The sequence below is a fragment of the Mustela nivalis genome (assembly GCF_964662115.1).
Source record: "Mustela nivalis genome assembly, chromosome: 3".
Taxonomy (NCBI): Eukaryota; Metazoa; Chordata; class Mammalia; order Carnivora; family Mustelidae; genus Mustela; species Mustela nivalis.
In genome coordinates, this window is record NC_139022.1 from 38,777,912 (window position 1) to 38,798,873 (window position 20,962).

Genomic DNA, 20,962 nt, shown 5'->3' on the forward strand with positions numbered 1-20,962 from the left:
ACAAGACTCAAAGTAACAAATACTACTGAAATTTAAGGTAACTTAAAACAGGGTATTTCTTGGTTTAAATATTGAGTCCATATATGTCAAAGCCATATCTTTTAATTAAGCACGTACCTCACCTAGAAATACTAAACAGAACGTACTCTGAAGAGACAAATTAGAAGCTCAACAAGAAATACTGCATGTACCAATCAGTAGGTTGAGAGAATTGCTGGTGTTAATGATGCTGTTTAAATAGAAAAGTATCTGACATGCTAGTTATTATGTGCCAGGTACAGTACTGTTCTAAAGTCTTTAACTATAATATTTTAATCCTCACAACGATGTAATAAGGTTGTACCATAATTACTCACACTTTATAAATGAGGCATCTGAAGAATCAAGAGACTAAGTAATTTGCCGACAGTTCTATAGTTAGAACTACAGTTCGAGTTAGGGTTGGAGGTGGGCTTATTTTATACATTCTGATTCCAGAGGCTATAGTCTTAAGTTCTGTTCAGTGCGCTGTCCCTTCTGCCTGATGCTCTTTTAATTCCATGAAAAACAAACATTGACCAAAGGACAATGAGAGTCAGCAACGAAGAACAATTATTTAAGCATAGACTAAAGCTTTACATATTTCTCATTTTCTAAGGAAAGGTCATGGATAATAGCTAGAGAACAAAAATAATCAGCACAGTGGCATTTGCCATACAGCATTTTTTATCTTTTAAAAAATATGTTTTAATTATAGAAAATATGTGCTTATTGTAGAAAACAATGAATTGATAGAGTTGTTAGGAGAAGCAAGAAAAAAATAAAAACCCGTATTCCCTCCAACCTTAATTACTTAATTGTAACTCTGTGAATCTCATAAAAAGTTTAGACATTTTTATGGCAGATATGAAACATACATTTCTGATAATCATTATAAAAACACTTACGTTTCTTATAAACACTATTGGTGACATTTCTTCAGGTCTGTCTACCAGTCACTTTGCGTGGGCATTTCACTCAGTAGCAGAAGAAGAGCTGCTGAACATGTTGCCAGCCATGCAGAGAGATGATCCTACTTGGTCTGAACTGAGAGCCATGGGTGTGGGATGGTGGGTCCGGAATAGCCGCACCTTACGCAAGTGTATAGAGAAGGTAAATTGTGTTTTATTTTGGTATAAAAATGAATTTAGGGGGCACCTGGGTGGCTAGGGTGGTTAAGCATCTGCCTCCTGCTCAGGTCATGATCCCAGGGTCCGGGGATCGAGCTCTGCCTCAGGCTCCCTGCTCAGTGGAAAGACTGCTCCTCCCTCTCCTTCTGCCTCTGCTGCTTCCCCTGCTTGTGCTCTCTCCTCACCCCTTAATTAAATAAATAAAATCTTTAAAACATCTTTAAAAAGTATATTCTGAGTGTTTCTTTAAAGGACATTCCATATTTCCTTCTTGTTTCTTCCTTTTTTTTTTTAACTGAAGCAGTAAAATGCTTTTGAATAGCTGTTATATTTCAAAATATCACATTAATACAGGTTTTTAATGTTTATATTCTAATTCTTAAATTGCTAAGTGACAAACTTATGTAGTAGCATATGTCTGATTTTTATGAAATAGTGCATACACATCTTTGAAAAAATAAAATAGTACTGAAGAGCTTGTAATGAAAAGTGTAGTCCTGTGTTCCCATCTGTCTGTGTCTTTGGAGACCACCATGAATTACTTTTGAAATTACAGAAAATTAAAAAAATAATAATGAAAGAAATTACAGAAGATATGTGTATGTCTGTGTATGCATATAATATGTTTGTGTATGTATATGCATCCATGCATTAGTTATATATTTTCTAAATGTATTGAACATTAAATAATGTGTGCCAGTCTTGAATGTGAGAGCAATTATTATGTTTATTTAAAAATTGTTTCTGTGAAATTCTAACCAATATTTTCTAACTGTAGGTAGCCAAAGCAGCCTTTTATAGAAAGAATGATCCTTTAGATGCTGCCATTTTTTACCTTGCAATGAGAAAGAAAGCTGTGATTTGGGGATTATACAGGTAGGTGAGAAAACTGTGCTTCAAAATGGAAAAATCTTCATGAGAAGTAAATGTATGAAGGAAAAGTAAAGATTTGTTGTTCTTGTCAAGTGTGTTTCTTTGTAGATTCTTAGTTATTTTTGTATTTAAGGAGATTCTTAGAAAAGAAGCCCAGGTTTTTTCGATAGCAAAAGAATAGAAGAACATTTTTTTGTTTCTTTTGAGGATGTCCCATGATGCTTCTATAAAACAAAGACCTAAACCAAAAACTTGCATCTGGAGTCGGGAAGATGAATTGGTGGAGTCTTGAACAGTCATTCTCCCTCTGCCTTATTAAAGTTCATGGGCCAGGCCATCCTTCCAAACTATCCTCCTATAGTGGTCCCTGACCTGACCCCATTCTTGAGCTAGGATCACTTGGAATTTTTCTTTTACTAGTTCTCAGCAACACTTGATAAACATGATCACCAAAAATTGTTCACCATGTATTTTGCATTCAGCTCTAGGTGATTCCATATGAACAGCAACCTTTGGGGGGAAATCATGGGCACCAGTCAGTTTTCTAAGAGGCTTGAACTTTTAGGATTGTTTTGAGAGGACAGATTCCTTTGGTTTTGATTACCAGTCATCATCAGGCGGGCAGTGAGTATGAAGGTGATTGAGGAAGTTTAAATAGTGAAGTAATACAAGTTAATACAAGTCATGTATTTTGCATGGATTTAGACATAATTTCTTAAAGTCCTACTAAAGCAGTTTTCTTTATAGTTTGAAAGTCTTCAGTAATGTCTGAGATTTACATGAAGAAACAGATGTTTACTGTAAGAGCTCTTTTGCTCAGAAAAGAAGCAGATGTATAGTACTTGATACACTGGCAAGTGTTTCTTTGGAGTCCTAGCATTTAAATGGATAACTTTGGTGAAAATTGGTTCTAATTGTGGGAATATTGTGTTTCAAAATTTTTGTACATTTTCTTTTTCCTTATAGATCCCAAAAAGACCCCAAGATGACACAGTTTTTTGGACACAATTTTGAGGATGAGAGATGGCGTAGAGCAGCTCTAAAGAATGCTTTTTCTTTGTTAGGCAAACAAAGATTTGAACATTCTGCAGCATTTTTTCTTTTAGCTGGTTGCCTCAGAGATGCAGTTGAGGTAATGATGAAACTTGTTTAAAAAAAGTATTATCCTTTCAAGCTCTTTCTGTGGGCTTAAATTTTTATTTTTTAATTTCAATTTAAGTATAGTGGAAATTACATAAGGCTAAGTACTTAATATATTTAACAGTGACTTCTAAAATTTTGCCATTTAGCTTGAATGATACTTATACAGAATGAAGATTAACCACATTGTATTGGTTGGTAGAGGTAATTGATCTAACTTTTAAAAATATTTATGAACAGGTTGGAAAAAATTTTTTTCTATCCATTTAAACATACATGACTCTATATTTGGCTCTGTCTTAGTTGATGAGCCTTAGCATATTTTTAACTGATTATTTTTCAGTAAGCCTTAAAAAAATTAAAACATTTAAGGTATAACCTATCTCACATTGCTCTTTTTGAAATATATAAATATATTTATTTGAGAGAGACTGAGAGCATGCATGAGAGAGAGCAGGAGTGGAGGGGAGGAGCAGAGGGAGAAGGAGAAGAATCAGACTCCCTGCTGAGCAGGAGCCCAACACAGGGCTCAGTCCCAGGACCCCAGTATCATGACCTGATCTGAAGGCAGCCATTTGATTGAGCCACCCGGGCACCCCTCAAATTGCCCTTTTGCTCGGAGTTTCATGCAAGTGATTCGAAACATCTTTTTAATTAGAAAACCCTATAGTCGGCTGAGACAGATGGGAAGGAGTAAAAGTTCAAGAAACAAAATGTCAGGACTGACATTGAGCTTGGGTGGCTCAGTTGGTTAAGCATCTGCCTTCAGCTCAAGTCCTAATCTCAGGGTCCTGGGGTTTGAGTCCCACCTCATGTCAGGCTCCCTGTTCAGCAGGAAGTCTGCTTCTTCCTCTCCCTGCCCCTCCTCTCTGCTCATACTCTGTTTCTCTCTCCCTGTCTCTCAAAAAAAGCACGTTCCACTCTTGATTTCGGCTCAGACCATGATCTCAGGGTCATGAGATTGAAAGCCAAGTGGCGTTCTAAGCTGTGAAGCCTGCTTAGGATTTTCTCTTCTTCTTCCTCCTCTGCTTCTCTCCCCTTTGTCTTTCTTTCTTAAAAAAAAAGGGAGGGGGGAAATGAGATAAAATGTCATTTGAGTTGAATCTTTTGAGGGTTATTTAATTTTATAGGCTAATTCTTTTTGCAAATAGGTATTTAGTACTAGTAGGTAGATTTGCTAAAGCAAGCAGTATATGTTTTATTTGTTACTATCTTTGTTCATTTAGTTCAGATAATAACAGTGCCTTTTATTCATTCTAGTTATTAGTCAGTTGAGTTTATCTTAAAATGAAAGATGTCCCTGCTTATTTATGACCATGAGTTCTTTTTTTGAAGGTATGTCTTGAGAAACTGAATGACATTCAGTTGGCTCTTGTAATAGCTAGACTCTATGAGTCTGAATTTGATACCTCTGCAACATACAAATCTATTTTACGTAAAAAAGTTTTGGGGATTGATTCTCCTGTTAGTGAACTCAATTCACTGAACATAAATATGCATTATGATCCTTTTCTTCGGAGTATGGCATATTGGATTTTGGAAGATTATAGTGGTGCTCTGGAAACATTAATAAAACAGCCTGTCAGAGAGGATGATGGTAAGCTGCATTTCTAAGATGTTGATAATAAAAAGTTATGTTAGCATTTGCTGGGTACAGAGCACACTGTTGGGTGCTAACGGTAATACAAAGCAAGTTGAAAACATGGACTAAGACTTTAAGTGGGAACATCAACCTAAGTATGTGTTTCTTGTTTTGCTTTGTTTTGTTTTGTTTTTTAGGTGGGAGGATTCCTTTTTTTTTTTTTCCAGAAAAATCCTTTGAAAACCAAGAACTTAAGATTTTCTGCTTTTATAAAATCAGTGTATTGAACATAAATTTATCAACATTTGAGTCTAATTCTGGAGAAAATAATGATGTAAGGGTGATTTTCTTAGGGGGAAGTTTGTGTATTTGCTATCCAGTTTTATAATTTTTTTTTTTAATTTTACTTATTTATTTGACAGACAGAGATCACAAGTAGGCAAGGAGGCAGGCAGAGAGAGAGGAAGGGAAGCAGATTCTCTGCTGAGCAGAAAGCCCGATGTGGGGCTTGATTCCAGGACTCTGGGATCATGACCTGAGCTGAAGGCAGAGGCTTTAACCCACTGAGCCACCCAGGCACCCCTATAATTTTTATAATAAAAATATTCAGTGTAAAAGCTGACTTAAGTGATATGGTTAATATTTTATCAGAGTGTAGTAGAGAATTTTTTAGAATTAATATTTTGAGACCTATTTCTGCCTTTTGTTTTGGAAATCCCATTTGATGAAGCTTTTTTGGAGGTTAGTATATAATAGAAATCTTTGTATAAATTATATAAAAATGATGATATGCGCTTTTCAAATATTTTGCCATAGGTGGAATTGAATTGGTTCTGATAGCTGGTATCATAGGTGTCATATCATTTGGAATACTAACTGGTGAAGATTTTAATTTATGGCTATTTACATGGCATCATTTAATTGGGAAGTGTATCATGAGTCTTACTGTGAAAGACTTGTGAGAAAGCCATGTTCAGTTAACTGTTCAAGTGTCCTGGCCATCTAAGCTGAAGATTTCCAAACTGTCTGCTGTGTGATGAAGGAAGGAAAGAAAATCCTTTTCTTGTCATATTTTTATGTCTACACATATTCATGTCAAAAATGTATTTTGATTTGGAATTAATACACAATCACATACTTTCAGAGCCAATTAAATCTCTATTCTGGAAGAAAATTTTTAAAGGTAACTGGGACTTGGGCCAGGATGATAGTAGTAGAGGCAATGAAAAATGGTTGGATTTGGAATATAATTCTCAGGTAGACTAGGTAAGATTAGATATGGAATGTGAAGGGTATAAGAGTGAATTTTAATAACTCCTCTAGGTTTTTAGCTTGAGATAAACGATATGGGCAAGACCAGGAGCTGGTGTGGGGGAGTGTTGTTTTAGGTAGAGGAGACTTCTCTGGTAAGATTACCTCTGAGCAGAGACCTGAGTGTTATAAGGTCAGTGTAGCTAATTCGGTCAAGAGTTGTTTATGCTAAAGGCTCACTAAATAAAATGGCTTTGAGGCAAGAGTGTGTGCATGGAAATAGAAATGTAAATTGGGCATGTGAATAAAGCAGTATAGATTTATAGGGTAAATTTGGGCCTGAAATAGTTAAGGCAGGTTATCTGTGTCTCAATGGTATTAGAAGCCATGGGACTGTTCGAGTTCACTCATGGAGGAGGGTAGATAGAACTGAAGTTAAACCTTGAACTCTAGGGCACTCTTAACATTCTAAAGTAGAGGATGAGGAAGATTTAACAAAGCAGACTGGGAAGGAATGTTGAGGGAAGTAGGATAAGAACTATGAATATGAAGGTGGGTGTTTTAAATAATCTTATATTGTTGATTGAAAAGGTGTGAAATCAGTATAACCTTTGTTTTTCCTTCCTGTGAAAACACTTCCTTTACAGATGTGTTTTTGTCTATTCATTGCTGTATATTACTTTGTTTTAGTAAAATGTGGTCAAAAGACCAGGTAGATAAAAGTGCTATGGTACAGAAAAAGGATTGTGGTACAAGTCTTGAACTTTTCTTAGCTGATAGAATGAATTTTCTTTCAGATCAAGTCATGATGTCAGCCTGTAATCCTGCAGTTTTTAATTTCTACAATTATCTAAGAACACATCCTCTTTTGCTAAGACGTCATTTTGGATCATCTGATGTATTGTCCACACACATGAGTTTAACAGGAAAAAGTGGGCTAGCAGGAACAATTAATTTAAGTGAAAGAAGATTATTTTTTACCACAGCCAGTGCTCATTTGAAAGCTGGCTGCCCTATGTTAGCTTTGGAAGTATTATCAAAGATGCCAAAAGTCATCAAGAAAACAAAACCTTTTTGCAGAACACCTAGTTTCTTGGATACTAGTAAAGACTGTTCCCCTTCTTCTCCATTAAAGTTGGATGCCAGGGAAGATAAGTCTTCTGCTATTGACTGGTCACAGTCACTAATGAATGGTTTTGGATCTTCTTCAGAAGGTTCCTCAGAGAAGCAGTCAAACTCTACTCTTTCTTTTGATTGGAGCCAACCAAGTGTTGTATTTCAGGATGACTCTTTAGAGTTAAAATGGGACAGTGATAACGATGAAGATGAGGATCTCCCTATTTCAATGAAAGAACTAAAACCTTTACAGAGAAAAATGGGGAAAAAAATAGATGAAACAAGTTCTAATAACATAGAATCTCTCAGCACACTAGATGAAAACGACATTTTAAGTCCATCAGAAGATATCATTGCAGTTCAATTAAAATTTAGAGCATGTTTAAAGATTCTCACAGTCGAACTTCGTACATTATCTACTGGGTATGAAATAGATGGTGGAAAATTGCGTTACCAACTCTACCACTGGCTTGAAAAAGAGGTGATAGCTCTTCAGAGGACTTGTGACTACTGTTCAGATGGTGAAGACTTAGAGGCTGCATTTGGTGAAAATGGAGATGAATTTGGATTAAATGGAGATGCTGAAGATATGCTTCAGCAAACAAAAGTGAAACAACTAAGAGAAAATTTTCAGGAAAAAAGACAGTGGCTTTTGAAATATCAGTCCCTCTTGCGGATGTTTCTGAGTTACTGCATACTTCATGGGTCCCATGGTGGCGGTCTTGCCTCTGTGAGAATGGAATTGATTTTGCTTTTACAAGAATCTCAGCAGGTATGTAACTTACACAATGGCCAGTTAAAGTAGTACACATAAGAGAAACAGTTTTTGGTATTGCTCTGTTTGTCTTTAAATATTAAAATTTTTGGTTTTCTTCACTATGGCTGTTTAAAGGATGCTCTTTTTTGTATGGTGCATTGTATTATGAATTTGTAGAGTTGTGTGTGTAATAGTTTCAGGATCATTCAGCATCAGGCCCTTTGATCAGGTGAATTCATACTCTGAATTCTTATGAGTGCTGTGTGAGATGATGATGGGTTTCTCATTAGAATAAGAGGGTATTATCCCCTTATTTTTTCAGTATACTTGGTGGAATGTTGACCTCCTCAGGTCCCGTAACTCTATGAAGGTTTCTGTCATGCTTTTAGTTTTTAATTGTTTTAAAATTTTTCCAAGAGGCCCCTGAATTAGTTAAGTAATGGATTAAAACTGTAAACAGTTGATTAACCTTTTTTTCGCTTTGTTTTTAAGGAAACCTCAGAACCAGTATTCCCCAGTCCTCTGTCAGAGCAGACCTCAGTACCCCTCCTCTTTGCCTGTACAGCCAGTGCCAAGACAGTTGTTGCCAACCCGTTACTGCACCTCAGTAACCTCACACATGATATTCTGCATGCCATCATAAACTTCGATTCACCACCCCATCCTGACGTCCAGAGCAGCAAAGTAAGTACACTTGGTTCATTCTTTAAAACTTAACTACTTATGATGATAAAACCAAAGGAAAAATGTAGAACAGCACTTTTTAGAGACAGTTTTAAACATCAGACTAAACATAGGAATTGTTACATTATCACTTACATATTTTTTGATCAAAGAAAACTTACAGTTTGTATACAGATACATGTATCTATATGGTATGTATATGGTTTGTATATAGATATATGAGTAATTCTTTGAGTATTACACTTAGGCAAAAAGCTGATTGCCTTTTAGAAGTAGAAACTTTTAGAAATGATTTAGAAATTGACTTTTAGAAATAATTTTGGTGTAAAATTATTAATATACAAGTAAACTTTTCCTTTGTTAATATTAAAACACTATATATTTTAAGATTAATGTGAAGTATTTTGCCTCTCTTGTTTCTCTAGGCCAGGCAGTGTTTTATTAATGAGCTACAGCAGAATCACATGACACGTTTGTTAAAAAGTTTATATTCTTAAGTTGACTCCAAACTTATTGAATCAGTGTGTGAGAATGAGTCCCAAGAATATGTATTTTTAGGAAGTTTCTCAGGTGATTCTGATGCATAACTAATCATACAGTTATCTAATAATCATCCACATCATCTTGCCACCCATCACCACTGTACTTTATATACCATTGATATCACATTTCATGTTTCATCTTTACTCTAAAACATAACTGAAATCCTTTCAAGTATGACCAGGTTTGTCTATTTTTCTCTCTTTCTTTTCTTGAATAGTCTGTCATTTGGTTCTCGTCTACTTCACAGGCTGTAATATCACACCTGTTTGATATTCTGCTTGCCTAATGGTGGCCTCTCCCACAGTTTTACCTTCTTGAATAACCTTAACCCTTGTCATTTAATTTTGTCACTTATCCTGTACTCTTCTGTAGAATAAGTGTCCTCATGGTATGTTATTCAGTAAGGAATTAAATTTCCTTCAGATAGTGCACAATTTTAAAGTTGTTTAAGAACCATTCTGAAACATTAGTATCTTCAAATGACTATCATTTATTTTGCTTATGATTCAGTGGGTTGGCTTCTCAGTTCTTCTAATTTCGTCCACCTGGACTGACTTCTGGATATTCTCATTTGTCTTTGGTCAGCTAGTAGGGTGGCTGGATTCTGGATTAGGATGGCCATGTTTATATTTTTACATTTTTGGTTTTTATATTTTTAGTGGTTGGCAGACTATTTCCAGGACTGATAGTCGACGATCAAGCAGCCTAGTTTCTCTAGAAAAACAGAACCAATATGACATGTGTATGTGTGTGTATAGAGCTGTGTTTTATAAGCAGTTGGCTCACATAATTATGAAGGCTGACAAGTCCCAAGATTGGCAGTCATCCAGCTGGAGACCCAGGACCTTTTGTGTAGTCCGGTCTGGGTCTAGAGGCCTGAGAACCAGGAGAGCCAGTAGAGTATAAGTTCTAGTCTGAAAGCCAACAGGCTTGAGACCTAAGAAGAGCTAGTGTTTCTGTTCTAACATAGAGACAGGAAAACACCAATGTTTCAGCTCAGTGCAGCCAGGCAGAAGTTCCCTTTTTATAGCTTTATTGTTCTATTTAGGTATTCGACCGATTGGGTGAGGCCTGCCCACATTAAGGAGGGCAGTCTTTCTTACTCAATCTTCCACTTCTACCAATGTTAATTGCATCCCACATCAGCCTTATAGATACACCCAGAATGTTTGGCCAAATGTCTGGGCACCCCTTGGTCCAGTTAAGCTGATACATAAAATTAACTGTCATGCCTAGGTTATTTCACATAGTGGTTGCAGGGTGTTTTAAAAAGCAGCAAGAATAGCATTTGCAGGCCTTTTGGAGGACGAGGTTGATAAGTTAATAGCATTTTGCCATCTTGGTCAAAGCAAGTCCCATGGTCATTCCAGATTCATTAAGTAGAGAAATGGACTCTACTTTTTGATTAGAGAAGCTGGGAAATATTCTGATCATTTTTGTAATTTTCCATATTTGGACTTGCTGTCTTCATTTTTATGATGATATTCTTGATTTTAATTCATACCACACATCTTATTGATAATTGAAGGGGAAATAGCAATATGATTTTAATCTATGACTCCTTTTTTTTTTATCTACATATAAGACTGTCATACTTGATGATTAGATCAAGAACCTAGTCTTTTAAAGTCTAATCTGGGACGCCTGGGTGGTTCAGTTGGTTAAGCGGCTGCCTTCAGCTCAAGTCATGATCCCAGAGTCCTGGGATCAAGTCCCACATTGGGCTCCTTGCTCAGCAGGGAGCCTGCTTCTCTCTCTGTCTCTTCCTGCCACTCTGTCTGCATGTTCTCACTCACTCTCTCTCTGACAAATAAATAAATAAAATCTTTAAAAAATAAAAATAAAAATAAATAAATAAATAAATAGTCTAATCTAGTTGCTTTCTGACCCGGGTTGTGCTTCTCAGATCTGCCTCTCTCATTGCTTGTCATGCCATGTTTAGAGCCTTCTCTTTCTCAGTACTAATGTTCGCCCTTCAGTTGCTGTCTTTCAAACTTTCTTCTTTTTCTAAGTAATTGCATTCTCTTTTGATTGCTTGTTTTCTCTTGTAGTTAGAATATATGTTAGCATATGCTTCAGTGACCTGTCCATAGGTAAACTATCATTTATCAGACTGAGATTTTTCATATTTTCATTGAGGAAGAAGGTTGAATCTTGGAGGGGTTTCTTTTAATACATGGCTTATGCACTACTGAATAGCTAACATCTGTTCCCATTTGTTCTTAAAATAGAAATTAGGTAGCAGGTGTGTGTTTTGTGATTTCTGCCAATGGCCTTTGTGTTTTTAATTTGTTTGTAGTGTGATCTCTATATGCATAAATGAGTGTTAAGGAAAAAACAGAAATAGTTTTTAAGGACAAAATAGTTTTTCCATCTTTTTTACATTGCTAGATTATAGTAGGTCTTGAGACAAGTTTGATTTTTTAAAAGTTATACTTAATTTTGTTTTTTTTTCTTTTTCAGGTATATGTAATGCATACTTTAGCAGCCTCACTTTCTGCTTGTATTTATCAGTGCCTTTGTGGTAGTCATAACTACAGGTAAATATCTTTTTGTGAAATTTAGGAATGTTTGCAATAACTGATGAGATTTCAGAATTTGTATGCTCTTGCTTAGAAAAACTGTTTATGACAGTTTAAATAATACCAAAAGCATTTGAAATGAAGAGTACTATTTTTCCATCTTTGAATTTTAGCTTTTCTGCCTTTGTGGCAAATTAATGTTAAATAGACCCTTGTCAGTGTAACTAGTTAACTTTTATTGATTACTGCCTAATGCCAGGCCTTGTGATACACACGGAGATAAGTTCTCCTTTCTTGAGGTCCAACTAGTTAGAAACAAATGTACAAGTTGATAAGTAATATATATAACATGACATTGCACTTAGTGATAAGTACTATAGTACAGTTATAATTATATACTGTAGCATTACAATGGACTGCATTGTATATTTATAATATGAAGAGAGGTTCAGGGAACACACAGGAAGGAGTAACTGACTTGAAATTGAGAAAAATTTTATCAAAGAGTGATGTTTATGATATTTCCCTTTATAGCCCAAGGTTTCACTATAATTTAGCTAGGCTTTTAAAACACACTGTTTAACACTTTGGTATCTTCCTTTAGTTCTTTGAAATTCTCATTCCTTTTTTAAAAATTTTTACTTAAATTCCAGTTAGTTAACATACAGTGTAATACTAGTTTCAGGTATACCGTATAGTGGTTCAACATTTCCATACATCACCCGGTGCTCATCACAAGTGCCGTCCTTAATCCCTGTCACCTATTTCCTCCATTCCCCCACCCACCTCCCCTCTGGTGACCATCGGTGTGTTCTGTAGAGTTAGGAGTCTGTTTCTTGGTTTGCCTCTCTCTTATTTTTCCCCCATGATCCTTTGTTTTTGTTTCTTGACTTTTTTTCTTTAAATATTTTGTCTTTCGTCTCCTATTTCTTATTAGGTATTGGAACTTACAGGTTTCTCTTATTTTCCTTTTAGCTTTCATCTCATATTTTTTTTCTTTATTTATTTTTGCTTCATTTTAGGAGAAATCCTAATGCCATTTTCCAGTCACTCACTCTTTCTTCAGCAATGTCTCGTCTTTTATTTAGGCTGAGTTTATGTTTTATAAATTCTGTTTTTCATTTTTAAGATCTCTTTGTTGATTTTAATGGTCACTTTTATTTTTATAACTTACTGTCTGTATTAATTGTTTTAATGTCTCTGAGTATAAAGCACCTTCTGTCATGTTCTAAATCTGCTTCCTCAGGTACAGGTCATTCACAGAATTTGTTGATTTTTACCTGATATTAGCCTTCCTTGGCAGTGTTGATTTTTGCTTGTTTATGTTTCAGTTCTACCATGGGAGTCTCAATTTACTAATCTGCTTCTGTATTCCCAGGGTAGTTTCAGCTTGATTTCTTTGACCTTCATCCTCCAAGAGTTCACTTTCTTGTTATTGAGTGGAGCTTTATTTTCATCAATGTATCTTTATCTTTTTCATCATTTCCATAGGTTTATTGTAGCAGGGGGATTTATTTATTTATTTTTTTTATTTTTTTGCAGCCTGCCATTTCTCAACTGCAAAGTAAAGCAAGAGAAACTATTTACAAATGCATCAAAGTGTTATGTCTAATAGAAGACTTGCCAGTCAGAACAGATCTAAACCAATAGATGCTATGTTTAAATATGACATTCATTTACTCATATTTGATATAGGAATTTCTGACAGGATTTAACAAATATTTTTGTACCATCTTCTTTCAGATTTATTTCATAGTTTATGTCAAGCTGCAAGTTACTTTGTTCATTCGTCTGTTTATTTTAGTATGAAGTGCCATTTACTTGGAGAAGCTTACCCTGAATTCCCAAATTATGTAAAGTGCTCCCCACCTTTTGCTTTCATAACCCTGTATGCATAGGTTTGTTCTCTAAAAGCAATATGATAGGGGCACCTGACTCTTGATTTCATCTCAGGTCATTATCTCAGGGTCATGGGGTCAATCCCCACTTCAGGCTCTTTGCTGGTTGTGTATTCTCCTTGGGATTCTCTCTCTTCCTCTCCCTCTGCACCCTCTTCCTCTGCTCACTTGTTCACTTTCTTTCAAAGAAATAAAGAAAGAAAGTAATCTGATAAAGTTTTTTGTATCTGATTCCTCTACCAGACTATAAATTTCATGGATACAGAAACCACATTTTTCATTATATCCCTGGTTTCTTGTGCATATACCTGATGTAACCTAACCTAATGTAGCACTGACAGCCATTAAATATCAAACTCAACCGAAACTGACTTTGTTTTCAACCAGATAACCTTGTTTTGAACTTTAATAGAACAGCTTGCTTTTTGTGTCAAGAATGATTTAGTTTTCTCATTTGTATGTATTTTTATCTTTCATTAAATAAATATACTTAAAAATTATCACGTGTATTTTAATTTAGAAAATTTACATGTTTACACTTAAAGGATACTTGATTTTAATATAGCACCAGACTATAGAGAACAGTGCTTGGATCATAATAGCAGTATAACTAATAAAATTTGAATTTTAAGATACTCTAGAATTTAGATCTAAAACATGGAAATATTACATGTTTCATTTTAGATCATTACATTTGTATTATTTTTGTCTTATATTATTACAGATTGTTCTTATTTAAATGTTCTGTTTTCTTAGTTCATTCCAAACAAATCAGTTTACTGGAATGATGTATCAGACAGTACTGCTTCCCCATCGACATTCTTTGAAAACAGGAAGCTTAGATGAAGCAATAACTCCAAATACATCACCAGCGCAATGGCCAGGTATAAATAATTTATGGATATATATATGTAAATAAATATATATGAGTTTTTTCTTAGCCTAAATTTAATCAAATGAGGACAAAGTACATTTGGTATGGTTTAGCTGCATGATAATCAGTGTTAAATATTGTTAGAATTGATACCACTTCAGTATTTAGCACTCATGGTAAATTTCGCAGTTACTTAACATTGGTCTTTTTTTTCCTTTGTAACATTGGTATTTCCCTGGCAGTTTTACTAAAATAACTCAAATGTTTTGTTATATCACTTGTTATAATTTTTTTTTGTCGTGATAGATGTTTGATAGAATGGCATTTGTGGTGGAAATTAAATTTTATCTATCAGATTTGTATTAGATGGTAGATTTTCATTGTTTCTCTAAATTGAACAAATTTGTGCATTAACTGTAGTAACTTCTACTAGTCTGTGAATCTAGAGAAGAAAAAACTTCAATCCTGATATAAGACAGTTTTTTCAAAAATTAAAAGATACAGTTCTTTTTAAAATTTATTGTCAGTGGTAGCTGTGTTTGTTTGTTCTAGGAATCACTTCTCTGATCCGACTTTTGAATTCTTCTGGCGAGGAAGCCCAGTCAGGGCTTACAGTCTTGCTCTGTGAGATTCTCACAGCAGTATATCTGAGTCTCTTCATCCATGGCCTGGCGACACATTCCAGTAATGAACTATTTCGGATCATGGCCCATCCTCTGAATGAAAAAATGTGGTCTGCTGTGTTTGGTGGAGGTGCACATGTTCCCAATAAAGAACACACACATCCAAAAGCTTTACCTGGTTAGTGTATTCATGTTTGTTTGTTTATTTTTAAGACTGAAACTATATTTGTTCATCCGAATGATAACTTTGTCAAGTGTAATTACATTTTAATTAATTCACAGAAAGTTTTTGTTACAGACCGTTTTCTTAAAGCATGAACAAATGGTTTTATGGTGAAAATACAGTGTCAAGTTTCTGGTGCAGTTTTCAAACTGTAAGACACTCGTGCACCATTAGAAGTATCTAATGTATTTTTTCTTAAATCATTTGCTTCTGAAATATTCTGTAACACTGGTCTTTGTTCTATCCCAAATACAGATTCTCTCTTCTTTCTTTGGCAGGAAGGCACTTTGCTATGCCTAGCCCCCACCAGGTAGTGGTATTCTCCATGGAATGTGTGGGCTTTACCAAAGCTCTTTCAACCATCAGTTCTCATAGCCCTCCCAGTCTTGCAGGCAAGATACTAGCTTTAGAAATAGGCTTTTACGGCTCAGCTTGCTTTGTGTTGTTTTGGAGGGTTTGGGGTACTTTGGGCCTATTTTATTTTGTATGGCACTTAAAATAGAAAATTGAGAAATTTCCTTTAATCAAGCCATATTTTTGATTTGAAACAATGATTAGCATTTCAGAAAACCCATCTCTGCTTTTTATTCTGCTTTTAAATTATTTCCTTTGATGTTTTCTATTCCTTAGACTTCAACATCTTTTTAAATGTGTAGGAATAAATGTCAATGCTAATCATGTAAATCAGACTATGGCTTGAAATGTCTGGAAAACATTTCAAATGAGGCTGCTTTATGTTTTGCATACTATGATTCTGGCCATTAGGGGTTTTGGATTTCTAAGTGTTCATAATACCAGGAAAAGTAAATATTTTAAACAATTGTATCCCTGTTTCTAGACTTTCTAATGTTGAAACTATATATATTATATCTTGATGTGAAAAGGATCTTCATAATGCGTTCTACCTAGCTGTTAAATTTTTGTTTTATAATTTATTAACCCATATGTAATAATCTTAGTTTTCAATTTTTAAAAAATATTTTCATTTTTATAACATCTCTTTTCATTTTTAAGGAGTAATTTCCTGTGCGTTATTTTTTATGTGGACAAAAAAAGAAAAAGACTAACTTTTCATGAAATTTGCCTTGGAATATATTTTAACTTCAGATATCTGAATTCAGTTAAAGAAAAGTCTAAGTCTAAGAGAGAGTAAGATTTATAGGTCTACTGAGATTAGCATTAAAAAGTTGGTAAACTAATTGTGGACCTGTTTTTAATGTGTCCTAAGAGAAAATCAATTAAAACTTTGATCTCGTTAATACAAAATATTAAAAAGGGATAAATTCTTGCTATGGAATGTCCAAATACCTGTAAAAAATTAAAAATATTCTTACTAACCAGTCACCATGTCTCAATTCCAACCATTTCAACTAAGCACAGATGTGTAAAGAACCTTACTCAGAGTCTTAAGTTCTTTGTTGAACCACTCAGTTTTAGTTGTTTCTACACACAAATGCCTTTATAAAAATTATCTTATAGGTACTATCTATAAACTGTATTCCATCACTTACTGAACCCTACCTAGTGAAAGTGACTGAAAATTACCTGCATCTGTACATTTAATTCTTTGGTGGCAAGTAACGCAGAATACTTAAAACACATGGTTCCCTTAGTGTTAAGTCCGCATCCAGGTTATGTGTTGCTCATCTGTAGTGGAAGACCCAGAAACTGTGGAATCAGTCGTAGATGTACTAGAAGACAAATTAAAAGTCACCGTTTGTTTTTCTTGTTCTAGTGTAAATTTTGATTTCAGTTTTCTTCGCAATGATGGTCTCATGAACTAAATTATTTTCTTTTTTTATTTACTTAAATTCACTTAGCCAACATATTGTACAGCATTATCATCAACTAAATTCTGTTTCTCTCTACATGTCTTTTATATACTTAATCCACTAATATTTTTAGTGACAAAATTTAAATATTGACTAAGCTTTGTAATGTAAGAAAATGATAGATGATTTCTATTAGATTTAAGTTTGGTGGGTTAGAATTCTTAACAAAAATGTGAATTTAATCAGTAATTTTTTTTTAATCATTTAACTGGGTGAATTCCACATCACATATTAGTGAAGGATTTATATATTCTAACTAAAATCAGTGCAGGGGCACCTGGGTGGCTCAGTGGGTTAAGCCTCTGCCTTCGGCTCAGGTCATGATCTCAGGATCCTGGGATCGAGCCCCATATGGGGCTCTTTGCTCAGCGGGAAGCCTGCTTCCTCCTCTCTCTCTGCCTGCCTCTCTGCCTACCTGTGATCTCTCTCTGTCAAATAAATAAATAAAATCTTTAAAAAGATAAACAAATGAAAAATAAAAAAAATAAAATTAGTGCAGGTGTAAGTTTGTGGAGTTAGTAATTGTTTTGTTATTATGGTTAATTTTTAAAATAAATAATCAGGTGAGCAATAGCAAGTTTGGAAAATTTATTTTTTTTTCTGCTAACAGTTAGAAATCCATACTTTGCTTTTGATTGCATATTATAAAGCAAAGCAGTGTTTTTATTTGAAGGATTTTTATTGTATTTTGTCATGATATTTGCAATAATGAGAACTGTAGATTTTCCATCTTCATCTTGATAAATTTATAGTAATGATTTTGTATGTCTCCTCATTGAGGAATAAAATATAAAATGAGTATTTTATTTGTAGTAAGCATAAATTTTTTTAACTATGAGACTGCTAATGGTGTTTTAGACATTTTAAAGTATATTTTTGCCATTTGAGTGGCAAAAATTATAAGTAACATTTTGCCATTATGTTAAATACAGACCAGAAATCCAAATGTCTTGCTTTTCCCCTAAAACTCGTATAAAATTAAGTTTCCTGTTCAGGGTTTAGTGATTATACATGTCATTGCTATCCTCCCTTTAGTGAAATACATAAAATAGCAATATTTCTTGACCAGAAAGTATAAGATTTCAACGTTTTTAAAATGGAAAATGATCAGCTATTTGCAATACAGATGTGAATATGCCCAGCAACTGGCTACTGAACCAAAAAATAACTAGTTTTGCCAGAGAAGGGAATACATCTTTTGTTAGAGTCTTTGGACACACTTTTTTTTGAGGGACAGGCATAAATTTTTATTAAAAAGCATCTATTCATTTCATAACTACCATATTTGTCCTTTTGTGACAGGTTTATTTCAAGTACAGTGTCCTTGAGGTTCATCTATGTTGTGGCACATGATAGAGTTTTCTTTGTGCAGCTGAATAGTATTTCACTGTATGTATGTATTCCTTTCTCACTTTTAACAAGTCTTTTGAGCTGGAACTGAAATCTTATAGGCACATCTGGATCATGGTCTTCAGGGTAATGGAGAAGTAGTTATCTCCAGATTTTTTATTATATAACCCTATCTACAAAACATGCTTGAGCAAATCCTCATTATGTGTGTATTTATTTATTTATAAATACATGTACCGCTGCTGATCCAGGTATTAAACACTGACAGATTTTCCTCTTCCCCTTACCACTTCCCTCCCCTTTCTGCTCCCCTTCTCCCACCCCCTTTCTTTTTCCTTCCTCTGTTGCCTTCTCCTCCTTCTTTCTCTTCTCCTCCATTCCTCCTCTCTTCTTTCCCTTCTCCCCTTCTTACCCTGTTTCTCTTCCTTTTCCCCACTTCTGCTTATTAAAAAATAAATCTCAGTAATAGTTGTAATATTTTCTTTCCATATTCCAGTGAATCACTTTGAACACCCAACTGTTTTGGAAACTACTTGCTCTGCAATTTGGAGACAAATCACTACTTTCTACTAAGATAATCATCATTTCATTTTCATAGGTACTTATGAAGTAAGGTACTGTGCCTTACCAATCCTTGAGAGTCAATCTTAACTAAAATCTGGAAAATTTCACTTGTCAGACATTTTTTTAGCATTAATTTTATTCTTTGTGGATTAAGAAGTGCCTTAAATTTATGCTCCTCAAATCTATTTTGGTATTTTCCTTTTAAGAATCTTTGAAGTTTACTTGTAAAGTCATGTTTTACATAGAATTTTGAGAATTTGTTTTTTATTTAATGGGTTAAATAAAGTGTTGGTTTGTATTTGTACTTCTCAAACTTTTGGTCTGAAATGGATGCTATAGGAGAGTGAATATATATATATATATACCTCTTAGGAAATCTCTTATGCTTAACTGTCTTGCCAAAAGCAAAAAATAGATTGGGATCTGTTTTATCTTGAACTTACCTGATTTTCATCTTCTCCATATCTTTGTTTCTTTCTAGTAAAATATTTTAAATCATCATTTAAATTACTTACCTTCATCTTCCCATCCCCTAAATTTTGGAGCTATACTTGAAGGTACAGGACAATGCACCCCCTGCTTTTTCATGTACTCTCTGGCATACTCATGAATAGTCTTGTGATAAGTGTGCCTTAGATTGATAAGCAGAGAATGAGATCATTCTGCTGGTTACTTTAAGGTCACTTTTAAAAATAAATATTTAAGTCTAGGTTTAGAACATTAATTTTGTCTGATTTAAAATGATAAACTTGGGGCACCTGCGTGTTTCAGTTGGTTAAGCTCCTGCCTTCAGCTCAGGTTATGATCTCAGGATTAAGCCCCCTGTTGGATCCCTCACTCAGCTGAGAGTCTTCTTCTCCCTCTCCCTCTGCCTCCCCAACCCCCCCATTCATGCTTGCTAATAAATTCTTTTAAGAAAATAAAATGATAAACTCAAAAAGTGTTAACTTGTGAGCCTTCCTCTTATGTTTTGATTAAAATCAAAATATGTGCATGATAATAAATCCAGTAGTCCAGAAGAATTTATGATAAAAAGCAATATTGTCTTTCTTACTCCTCTGTACCTCCTCTGCCCATTCTTTAAATGTAGTCTCTTAACCATTTCTCCATTTTGTTTTGCGTTCTTGGGGAGTCACGTCCATAGTTCCAGGAAGTCACTGAGGATTGTACTAGGAGTGAGGATAGAGATTCTTAAAATCGTGACTTTAAAAGTACTATCTTGACTTTAAAAGTACTTCTTAAAAGTACTTTCTATGAATCCAAAGCAGCTAAGAAATTTTTAAAGATTTATGTTAGTGAGTGATTCTGTCTTTTCTGATCCATTGTACGTTGGGTTTTTTTAACCAACTTTCTAGCTTCTCTATGTTCCTTGTAATTTCTAAGCTCCATGTCCAAGTTCCTTTACAGTTCTCCCTAATACTGGTTTTTTCTTCTATTACTAGTAAAGTAGCCATTTACCACCTTAGTAATGCAACAGTGGAGTCAGTTTTTATCCAAGGAGTGACAGAGATTCTTGGTATTTAATTATTAGCATTTTCAAAAATCACCAGTTGAGCCTTCAGCCACTCTGCAGTCTCTATTGGTCATTCATGACTATGCTAACCCACTGTGATTTAAACATAAAATCATCTTAAGTCTTGCTATAATTTATTGGAAAAGAAGAAGCAACTATGCTAATGAGAAGCTACAGGTTATTTCTTGTTTGCTGGGAGGCATCACTCAGGTCCTTTTATTTATAGCATTTCAAGCAATAGAACATTCAGTACTGTGAACTGTTTGCCATTTTTTTCTTTGTTCATCAAAAGTATTTTAATAAGTAGTTTTATATTTCTGATATTGACTCTGTCATTTTAAACATTTACCCCCAGTGTGGTAACTTTTGTTTTCATGTCAGTATCTGGTTTCATTGACTATACTTGTAAATTTTTCTCTTTTTAATTTAAAAATCTTATTAGGTTGTGGTTTTAAAACTCTGATTTTTT

At 34.5% G+C, this 20,962-nt stretch overlaps 1 protein-coding gene across 5 annotated transcripts in view; it reads left to right on the forward strand.

Moving 5' to 3' along the window:
• DMXL1 (Dmx like 1) overlaps nt 1-20,962 on the forward strand; it is a 126,009-nt gene that overhangs the window by 55,957 nt on the left and 49,090 nt on the right. For 4 of the 5 annotated variants that reach the window (XM_082724143.1, XM_082724145.1, XM_082724142.1 and 1 more), the window contains exons 20-28: nt 962-1,131; nt 1,927-2,024; nt 2,988-3,153; nt 4,497-4,758; nt 6,792-7,882; nt 8,360-8,551; nt 11,558-11,634; nt 14,271-14,398; nt 14,941-15,189. In XM_082724143.1, coding sequence (XP_082580269.1) covers nt 962-1,131; nt 1,927-2,024; nt 2,988-3,153; nt 4,497-4,758; nt 6,792-7,882; nt 8,360-8,551; nt 11,558-11,634; nt 14,271-14,398; nt 14,941-15,189 — 2,433 coding nt within the window. Of the gene's footprint in view, nt 1-961; nt 1,132-1,926; nt 2,025-2,987; nt 3,154-4,496; nt 4,759-6,791; nt 7,883-8,359; nt 8,552-11,557; nt 11,635-14,270; nt 14,399-14,940; nt 15,190-15,512; nt 15,627-20,962 lie in introns of all 5 variants that reach the window. The other variant, XM_082724146.1, reaches the window with a different exon arrangement.